General features: G+C 40.3%; 1 protein-coding gene across 1 annotated transcript in view; it reads left to right on the forward strand.

Moving 5' to 3' along the window:
• Window positions 1-11,221, forward strand: part of zcchc7 (zinc finger, CCHC domain containing 7) — a 65,320-nt gene extending 54,099 nt beyond the window's left edge. The window contains exons 8-10 of the mRNA XM_042485013.2: window positions 6,496-6,591; window positions 7,457-7,574; window positions 8,414-11,221. Of these exons, the coding sequence (XP_042340947.1) occupies window positions 6,496-6,591; window positions 7,457-7,574; window positions 8,414-9,039 (840 nt within the window). The 3' untranslated portion in view covers window positions 9,040-11,221. The remainder of the gene's footprint in view (window positions 1-6,495; window positions 6,592-7,456; window positions 7,575-8,413) is intronic.
• The last annotated feature ends 51 nt before the right edge of the window (window positions 11,222-11,272 follow it).

Below are 11,272 nucleotides of genomic sequence, written 5' to 3' on the forward strand. Positions count from 1 at the left end.
TTTCACAACTTTCTAATTAACCCTCCGTGTTAACCTAATATGTACATACTGGCATGTTGCACACACACGCACCATAAGGATCTGTTTGTTTTGGTATGAGCCCAGTAGTCTTGTGTTGTGTTGCGAGGCTGTTTTCTATGATAAAGCATGCAGAGTGGGTCCCCTGTGGGTCCAGTAACATATGCAAACCTCTCCCCATTGCTGCAATAACATATGCAAAACAGCGCCGCTGGCCTCGGCCCCCATGCTTCCCACCGCCACCATCACCACCACCCGTTACTATTCAGGTCCCACCCCCTTTTCTCTTGCGCACACACACACACACACACACACACACACACACACACACACACACACACACACATAAGCGTGTTTGCTTCTCGGATTGTGTTTGATAACTCTGTGTGTGTGTGTGTGTGTGTGTGTTCCTTCAGATTGTAGTCTGTAACAGTCTGAGCTTTGTGTTGGCCAAAGGATTATCACAGCTTTGCCACCAGAAGCTAAGGCAAGGAGCAAAGGAGAGCGGGGCTTAGAGAGACACTGTGTATGTGTCAGGACAACTGTGGGAAAACACAGTTGTGTGTGTGTGTGTGTGTGTGTGTTTGACAGAGAGAGTGCGTTCATGTGTCTGTGTGTGCATGCATGAGAGGCCACGGATGGCTGGTTGTCTGTGTCCACGTACCGAAGCCCTTAGGACCTTCTCAAACACCCGCCCATACACACGCATCCTAAAACAGTCAGTCCTCTTCCAACTTCAGTCCCCTTTTTGTCTGACTGGCAGAGTGTCTTTGAGCAGCTCCACAAGCTCTTCATGTCATATCAGCAGGAAGTGGCTCACACTCAGATCTCTGCTGCTTTCTCTGCATTCAGAGGACATTATTTTAAACACAAAGAGATGTTTTTAATGCAGCCTTCCATGCTGGATATAGTCTGTCAAGGAAATTTATGAATGGAGAGGTTAGCACCTTTTGGAAAAGCAGGAAACTTGTAGATTGAAGTGGTAATTTGTAAGACATTAGATACGATTTCTGTCATAAAATACACATAGCACAGAAAAAATATACTGTGTTAGAGTTGTGTATTGGTACATGATGCTAGGGCTGCACCTGACTCATAATAATAATATCTTTATTTATGTATAGCACCTTTAAAATAGTGTTTACATAACAAAAATTTGATATATAGACAGTGACACAACAACGGAAAGCCAAACAGTCCTATAGAACACAAATGTGATTAAAACTAGGGTAGAGTTAGGATAAAATTAAAACCAGAGGACAAATATTGCAAGATGCAGGGTGTTAAACGTCAGTATAAAATAATATATAGAAATAGACCAGAAACAACCAAAACAGAAATAGTAAAGGCAATGAAAAAACAAATTAAAGGAAATAAATAAAAAATGCCAGTCCAGTCAAATCAGGCTGTTCAATACAAATATTCAATGATTTGGTTTTTTTTTCTTTACAAAGTTTTAAATATTGGACGGGTTCTTTGGATTTTCAATGTAACAGCGGCATTTATGTCAGATAGTAAACAAGCTAACAGCGCTAACAACGCTGACACTAGATATCAAACAAAAGCCAGAGACTGCCTCGTATTAAGTTTCTGTAAGCTGCCAGTTATTAGCAGAAGCTTTCTCCTTTCACCTCCTTTTTGCTGCTGCTTGCATGTCCATAGCAGCTTATACAAAAGAGTAGTGTGAAAGTTAAGAGCACTCACTCTGCAGCAAAATCTAGAGACCAAAGTATCCCCACAAGTACACTGCACAGCACATTGACACTGCTCGACTTTTTTGTATTGCCGATGTTGAAGGGGCAGCCCTATTTGATAAATTTAAGGCATTGACGGAAATAACCCAGTACCAGGTGATATTGAAATGTCTCCACTCAAACAATACCTGCATTCGATCTGTTTTGTGTCAGGGGTCTGATCCTGGAACCATCCTGACTCTCTGCCAGATCGGAAAAGTCGCTGCTGCCATCTCTTGAGCCGCCCCCCTCCCGACATTTGCTCAGTTTGTTTTCACATTTAATTGAGAAAACAAACAAAGCGTCATTTGCGAGGACAGCTACATGTTCTCCTCATATTTTCGACAGCTCTCATCACTTTGACAGCTGCAGAAGCATTTAGCTGAAAGTCGCTGGTTAACAGGGTCTCTCGTTCATCTGAAACCCCCATTAGCATGAGCTAACAAAGCAACAGTAGTTAACACCCTACATCGAGCTGTGAAAGGATCCCAACAAACATTGATACCAAAATGACTCGACTCTGTCTTAAACCCCTCAGTAACTGTTAGGTAAGGTTAGCTGTGTGATGCTAACAGGTAGCCCTGTCACTTTGTGTGTGCAGCTTCGCAGACTCTTACAACTGTTTCCGACGCAGCGCTCATACTCCCACAGCAGCAGCTCCAATAACCTGTACAGTGTGCGGTGTGGTGAAGTCCAGCGCAGCATACATTCAAAAGTTTAGCTGTACTACACACCTTTCCATTTATATGATGAGTATCAAATGAAGTGCTCTATTGGTATCTGTATCACTTCAGCAGTCCTGGTATTGGCACAGGTATCATGATTTTCTAAACTATGCTCAGATCTGCAGTACACACCATGGCCAACAATTTCTGAAACTCTAAAATCCACAATCCAACATATGCTTTGCTGGCTGTGTAGAGGTAATTTTTTTACCACAAGATTTCTCTCTGTCAGTCACCTGACAGCTCAACCAGTCAGCAGGTCATTATGACGTGACTTGTTACATGTCAAAGCTCTTTAATGGTGTGAGTAACAGAGGTGGGACTGAGCCATTGTTGTGCAAGTCACAACTAAGTCTCAAGTCTTTGCACTCAAGTCCTGAATCAAGACTGAAAAGTCCCAAGTCATAACTTTAGTTTCTAGTCCTCAACAAGTCATGATGCGCTCCTCACCAAACGTAACGCTATTCTCTCAACTGAGTAATAATGTATTAATTAACAAAAACCACGAATGCTTTTTAAAATTTGTATGGAAGTGTTAAACTTTTTTTTTTACTTAGCTGTCAAGCGAATGTCAGCTAAGCCTTACCTGGCTAACCATATTGATATTAGCCTCAACTTACTGTTCTTTGTGCAAAATTCAAATGTTGAACAAAATTGGAAGTTGTTGCATCTCCTTCTGTTATTTTCAACTCACACGTTTAGTATACTTATTTTTGTTTTTCATGTTGACCACATGTAGTTTTGTATGCTAACAAAATGATTTGTGGTGACATTGTGTCTAACTGGTGCTCAGTGATGTGTCCTAATGTTAGTTCTTGGTTTTCTCCTGATTGGATGCTGTCAGATTGGTTCGGACAAAGTACATCTTGGGAATTACTGTTGACTTGGTGGGAAATTAATGGTGCTGATGTCAGTTGACTCTCTTTCTCTTAAATGAAGAGAAATTCATTGTTTCACACACACTTCTGAAATAACATTCTGTTTAATCTTTGGGCTCGACGAAACATGTCAAGTATTTTCAGGTCAAAAGGCTCAAGTCCAAGGAAAGTTGTAAGTCATTGGTGTTAAAGTCTAAGTATCTCAACAAGTATCTCAGCAAGTCACTTTAAAATTTGTCATCTGAGGTCATCAAATTTGTGACTCACATCTGACTCGAGTTCCAGTCCTGCAACTGCAGTCAACCTGTGGGGAATGACTTATAAAATCAAGTACTGTAAATGTGCAGTAAAATAAGTCATGAGCCAGTTTCCCTTTTTAATTTTAACCAGAATCTAATTTCTGTGGATTTTTAATAGGGGTTAAAGGATTATCGGCCTCGCCGATTATTGGTGGTGATATTTGGCATTTTGCAGATTATGTGTATCTGTATTTTATTTCAGTGATCACAGATGAAATTAATTAATGGAAAAGTGTCAGGATGCGAGGAACTTTTACATCGTAAAACCTAGCTATTTTTATTTATTCATTTTTATTTAAATTTTGACTGAACTTTATTTTTAAAAACGTTGCAGGGAACTTGCTGTATATGACTTGCTGTAACGTTGAAAGTTTCAGTTCTGATGAAACATTTGCTTGACGCTTTCAAACAAAGTTTGTGTTGGAGTTTGTTAAATTCCAAATTCAAATTTTTTTTTATTTTTAATACTGAAATTTTTATTAAAAAAAAACAACATTTAGATAGAGACATAAACAATAAACATACAATTTCTACCACAATAATAATAATATCAACAACATTAACTATAAAAGAAATCTACCCAGTGACATGGTGGTGTCCTCTCTTACAACTTTGTGATGCATCGCCCTGATCTGAAACTAGACCTCCTAATCTGTGGTGTCATTCACTTTTCTTTTATACTCTACCCATTTTTCCCACTTTGATTCAAATTTCCCCTCCTGGACCCTCAATATGTGTGTGAATCTTTCTATCGCATATCTTTCCTCTACTACACCCAGCCATTGCTCCTTTTTAGGTGCGTCAGCTCTGCACCACGCCCTTGTTATGGTGTTCTTGCTGGCTGCCAAGAGTACCTTGGTAGTACCTATCAAGTATCTGTCCCGGCCCTGAGTGTATTCCTGTGTCAAATACCCAGGTATAACACCAGGCCAGTCTGAAGCACCTCATAGCCTAATACCCCCTTTAATACTCCCCATACTCCTTCCCAGTACTCCCTTAACTTTTGGCATTTCCAAAATATGTGTGTGTGGTCCGCCCCCTCCTGTCCACACAGCCTCCAGCACACATGCTTATCAGGGGCGTACCTCCCTTTTGTCTTTGGGGTTATGAAGTATCGTACAGCATTCTTCCATCCAAGCTCCCTCCATACTCTTGACCCGGTGGTTGAATGTTGCACCCAACACACATTATACCAGTCTTTCCGAATTCTAAATATTGACAGAAAGTTTCTGTATTTTATTTTTTTTATCTGTTCCAAAAATTTGTAATCGGTCTCATTAACTACCAATCATCTGAATCGGTTTCAGCCCTGAAAAACCAATATCAGTCGACCCCTAATTTTTAAGGATTCACAGTTCTTTTACAAAGAATTGCACATCACTGATGTTAGTCAAGCGTGAGTCGAAGCTAAACCACAAATATAAAGTGTATTTTAAAAACTACCTAAAAATATTCCTGTGTCATATTGACTTTCACTACACAGCCAGACTCTCTAGGACTCTCCTCCAAACCCCTGAGAAAGAGAGAGAAAGACACCTAACTGATATGATCCCCCAGGCCCTGGCCCTGTTAGCAATTTAGATGTCCCCGATAGGAAGCGCCGGCTGAAAACAGAGAGCGGGAATGAGAGAGGGATGAAGCTTCATCCAGTTAATTAATATTGTATGAGGCAGACAACTGCTCTAGCACCCGCATGCAGACGCACACTCACAGCAGATTTTCAGACAACCATCACAGGTTGATGGGAGAATAGGAAGGGATTTTATTTCTTCCTCTTTTTTTTTCTTTCTCGCCCTCTCTCATGCTTTCATTCATTTCTGTCTGTGTGCTGGATCAGAGTGTGTGGAGATAACACAAGCCCAAGGTCAGGGAGGGAGAAACAGAGGGAGACCTACAGCCAATTTACATGAAAGATGAATGGGAAGAGGGGCAGGAAGAGGGTGGAGGTCGGGGCTGGTGGTGGTGGGGAGGGGGCTTGAGACGGGGACTGTGATCTCCTTAGGGTGCACATGTGTGTTTGTGTGTGTGTGCTCGCAAGAGGTCTGTGATCTCCTGGCCTTTGTGATGGAGATGGGCCCGGCCGGCCTGACCTGATAATGACGCGACGCTCTAATAGCATTCATCCTTTCTGCTGCAAAACTACTCAAGCGGAAAAGAGAGGGGGGGGGGCAAAAAACAAGTGTGAGGAGTAGATGTGGGGACGGAGGGGTGTGTGAGGAGGAGAGAGGGAAGCAGGAGCACGGGAGAGGAGAAGAAAAGGAGGGGAGGTTAGCTAAGCTATGTTTAAGAAATGACGTGGGGCACAAATCATTTGTAATCGTGGAATCAGGGTTGAGAGAGGAAGGAGGGGCACCTTAGATGAGTGTGTGTGTGTGTGTGTGTGTGTGTGAGAGTGAGAGAGAGAGAGTGAGTGTGTGTGTGTGTGTGTGTGTGTGTGACATTAGCAGTAAATGCACTGTGCCAGTGTCTCCTCTCTCTCTCTCTTTATCAGTGTATATTTGCTGAAGGCGCTGGAGCATGGAAGGCTTTCAGAACACTGGCCCATAGGGGACGGGACCCTGTGTCCAACACACACACACACACACACACACACACATACACGGTTACTTATCATACAGGGTCATTACAGACCTCTAACTATAGCCCCAGTAATCACTGCTTTCTATCAGCACCCATATTCAGCGTACAATACGCAGCCGCTCGAATCAATAGAGAGCATGGGAATGAGAGGAGGGAGAATGGGAGACAAATGGAACGTTAAACCACAGCATTCTTTTCACTGAGAGGTAATTATTTGGTTTCCTTGTAACAAAGTCTTTTCATTTTATCTGGCTGTGCTTAGGCTAAGACGGGTCCACCTGTGAAGCAGCGGGGAGAAGACCGAGGTCGGAGCCCTGCCTACTGCTACAACTGTGCTAGGAGAGAACACTTTGGCCACGTGAGTCTCTCTGTCTTATTTTTATTTAAAGGGATACTTCGCTGATTTTCAACTAGCTTTGCATCAAAACAATGTGGGTAGTATTTGTAGATGAACTGTGGAAGACTTTCCTCTAACCATTGCCTAGATATTCCTTCTCCCCTAGGCAGTGCTGATCAAATATAAATCAAGAACATGTTCCTGCACTGCCTATTTCTTGCCTAAAATGTTCAGAATTGTATTTTAACAGCCTGTTTAGCTGTAATAGCGAGCAGGAATTGGGTACCATACTGCTTCCTGCACAGTGAAAAAGAAGGCCAAAAAAACCTTGAGATCTAACAAGGAAAATAAAGTAGTGCTGATCAAATTTAAAAAAAACAAGATTTTATTACTGAGTTGCCCAGGAGGCAAGACCTCAAGTGTTTTCAGAAACATTTTAGCCTACTGTTTTAATGTAATACAAGATCGTCAGCCGCTATTATTTCACATGGACCTGTCAGTTTGTGATGGCACCCACCAGCAGAAGCATTTATCGGTGGTGCTGCATTCTGATAGTTGTAGATTTTGTAGTGTCCTTTTCTCTGTTTTCTCTGGTCATGTAGCAGCAATTTCAAAAGTATTAGTGTCTTTTTTTTTTAACTGCAGAGGCGGCCTTGTTTTATGTGAGGACTCTCTTTATCTCTATATATCTAACTGCCTGCACCCAAAGACTGCAGTTAATTTGATAAGGAAAAATTTCACATTTGTTTATTGGTCTTAAAGTCTTGAAATATGTTACCACGATACTTTGGTCAAGTATCTAACATTACATGTTTTCACATGAAAAATCATACTGCATATGTGTCTCGGCATGTACGCAATGCCATGTTTTATGTGTCTTCATCAGGCATGTAAATGGAAGAGGATGTTTAACGGGACGTATCCCAGCACCCCGTTCATCAACCACTATGACACCACCGATGACATCAAACGCAGAGAATACAGGACACGGCTGAAGGTTGAAGGTAAGTCACACACAGAAATTCTCACAAACATCTCTTAGCTGTGGCCCTCTATTACTATCAAAAGCTGTTGTGTTTTTAAAGGCCCAGACACATCAAACTGACAGCGACAAAAGCCCCCTGCTGCCTCACGTTACCATGTCTTAACCAAAAAATTGCACATTACCTCACCAAACTCACGGCCAAAACAAATACTAGTGTTCCTCCAATTTAATTACAACATAGTCATGTTTTAATAAAGTCTTAGTATCATGTCAACTGTTCTTTTTTAACATATTTAGTCACCCTCATCTTGTTTTTTCTTGGTCAGATTTAAGTTGACGATAATTCTTGGCATCTATTTTTGTCTAGGTTTAGTCCATTAAATCTGTTGTTATTTTAGTATTTTTTAGTCATCAGATCATATTGAACATTTCGGTCAATCTACATGAGTCAAAACCTAAATACAATGTGCACTGAACCAACATTTTTTTCATTTTAGTCAAACTTACTTCACATAAGATTTGATTTCATCATTATCTGATAGAAAACACAGGCTGAATGATTAGGAAGGCAGCTTTGCAGAAAGTGTCTGGTCTTTTGGTCTAATGGTATCAATTTAAGCAATTCATCCAGATATGGAATAGCACCCTGTTTCCTTCTCGTCCTGTTCTTCATTTCAGTCTCGTTTTTTCTAGTCAGCAATATTGCATGTTGATATAGTCACATTTCATGTATAATATGTCTCTTCATAGTCTTATCTTAGTCATGAAAAAAAGGTAAGAAGTGAAGTGAACATATTTAGTCATAGCTTTTGTTAACAGAAATGAAAACTTAGCCTTTTTTGTATCTATTTTCCGCAGAACTTAGGAGAAAAGGCCTTTTTACTACCAGCCCTCAGACCCCTCTGACTCCAGGACCTCCAAGGAAGAAACAGAAAATCAGCCATCACAAAAAGAACCACCAGACCAACCATACATCTTACCAAAGTCCTAACGACCACAAACCCAAATCCAGCCACATATTTTTTAATGACAGCCATGGCTTTGTAGCACCCAAAATTGATAAACACAATACGCACAAACAAGAAGGCACTGGCAATGTGAAACTATGGAAACCCAAAAGGCCAGTGCCCACCTCGAAAGACCCTCTCCCAAAAACTAAACTAATTATCGATGAAGATGGTGACTTTCCTAGAGGTGGAGGCAAAGGAGGGAACATGGAGAAGAAGAAGAAGAAGAAGAAGAGCATAAGGAAGAAAAAGAATAAAATTCAATTAGGGCAACCAGACGGATCCAAGGAAATCAGACCGGACCATCTCCAATGGACTGCAACTGGAGTGATGCAGGCGTCAACGACAAAGACAGAGAAAGGAAAGAGGAACTGGAGAAGTCGAGCCCAGAGGAACGCTGACAAAAAGCTTCCGGCACAGATGTACGCAACAGATGAGAACCTGTTTATCATCAAACAGAGGAAACGCAAAAGATAGCATCAGTTTGTATCAGATGTGGGTGGCAGGGTCCGCCACGGCTGCGATCTTCATGACCAGTACATGCTGTAGTACATTTTCATGACTTTTAGGGATGAATCAGACATTTTGTTGACTCTGTGTAAGTTGCCAGTGCTGCTTTATGGGGATCATAGGCCTTTTATACGGAAGACATTTTGACGTGTCACAGCAGGAGAAGCACAGGTGTAAAGAATATAAATGATGGATTAATTTATCTGCTTTAGTTTCAGGGTCCTGGTAATGTGCATGCTGACCCACTGTCACACTGCCAGGCCTTACTGGGACACTTAAGCTGCTGTTAAAGGATTCACATTTTTTATGCCACTACACCTGCTGCAGGCTGAGGCAATGAGGCTAGAGGCATTATGTTTTTAGGCTGTTCATCCATCCCATTCTTGTTAATGCAGTACCTCTAAAAATCCCTTGAGGGAATTTCCTCAAATTTGGCACAAACATCCACTTTAATTGGACTCAGCGATAAACTGATTAGTATTTGGTGGTCAAAGGTCAAGGTCACTGTGACATTGTTCATCCCAATGTAATGAATGCGATACTCAAGAACATAATTAGAAAATTTCTTCAAATTTGGCACTAATGTCTCCGAGACTCAGGTATAAACTGAGAAGAATTTTGTGGTCACAGTTAAGATCACTGTGACCTTGTGTGTCTTATTCTGATGAAAACAGCATTTGAAGAAGGCTTTAGTTGAATTTCCTCAAGTTTGGCACAAACGTCCACTTGGACTCAGGAATGAACTGTTTTGGACTTGCTGGTCAAAGGTCACCATGGGAGTACCAAGGCAGTGTCCATGTAAACATTTGAACAGGTTTTTCTATGTAATAAATCCTCCTGTTCATACATTAATTTTTTCATCTGAAACTACGGTTGAGCTTCAGCTGTCTGAGTTAGACAAATCAACTGGATATCTTTGAAAGATACTCTGAATTTAGTACATACTTTTTCTCATAATTTCCATACTGTAGCTAAATAGGAAAACACCAGCCAGGGAAACAAAAGGAGGGAATTTTGTGCTAATAAAACAGTAGCTTTGAATTCTATCCACTTAATTTTGGATAAAGTTCTGGATACATTTTTATTTTAGTTTAGTTTATTTTTATTTTTATTATTATTATTACTTTTTTTTTTTTAAGAAAATTAAGGATTATGTCCCCCATCACCTGCATTGGAATGCATACGGAAATAATCTTTTAATTTCCAGTATGAACAGGATGGATGATTATAACCAGTAGAACCTACTTGAATGTTTATATCGGCACCTGATTATTGTTTCAAGACAAACATGAATGCTGCAAGGTTATCCTCTAATTAATATAGTTCCACCAACTGTGTTTTTCCTGTTATGACATGTAAAAATGTCCGCTGTGAAAATTATACCCATATTCAAACATCGGCATAATTTTCACATCCGAGTCACTGCTAATATATTTGGACAGTTAAGAACCCAGTTTAGGGTTCATACAGTCAGTTCAGTAGTTATTAAAGACAAAAAAGTAAATACATTTAAATGAAAAAAAGACTTTCTTTGAAGTACACTAAGATCATTTCACAGTGCCTCTGATCTGAACACACAGCCTTAAAGTCGCTGCAGGTTGCAGTTGGACCCAGAGGGAGAATTTTTTAAAGATAATCTTGAATATAGTCGTTTTTCATTTAGTACTGCAACAAACATGCATTTGTAAATCATCTAAATATATGAGCATACTGTGAATACCTCAATCATGTCTGCAGAAAGTCGCCTCACCATATTTTTGGATAAAATACATCACTGGCATGCAGCCCTGACAGTATTCATTTTTAATCATCCACTATTTCAAATTCAGTGGTGCATTTTTAAGGTTATGACATTGTGAAACCTTGGTAAAATCACATGAAGGAGTATGAGACGGTTCCTTGATGATATGAATACTTTCTACCTGAAGTCACTTGGATGAACACAACTTGAATCTGCTTTGTCTGACTTATTAATTCTTAGTTTAAAGAAACCAGTTGCACCAGTTGTTTGCTTCTACTAAGAGCTGTTCACACTGGTTAATTTACTCAGTAACTCATCCATAATAACTCACATTGCATTTCTGTAACTCACATTGCATTTCTGTTGTCATTTATGTAGAAAATACATTAAAATCTTTTGGTTTCTGTCCCTAACTGTCTTCTTTTGTCGACCAGATGAAATACCTGTATGGATGGGATA

Source organism: Plectropomus leopardus, chromosome 3, assembly GCF_026936395.1.
Source record: "Plectropomus leopardus strain MGB_pleo_1.0 chromosome 3, ASM2693639v1, whole genome shotgun sequence".
In the NCBI taxonomy this organism is placed as follows: Eukaryota; Metazoa; Chordata; class Actinopteri; order Perciformes; family Serranidae; genus Plectropomus; species Plectropomus leopardus.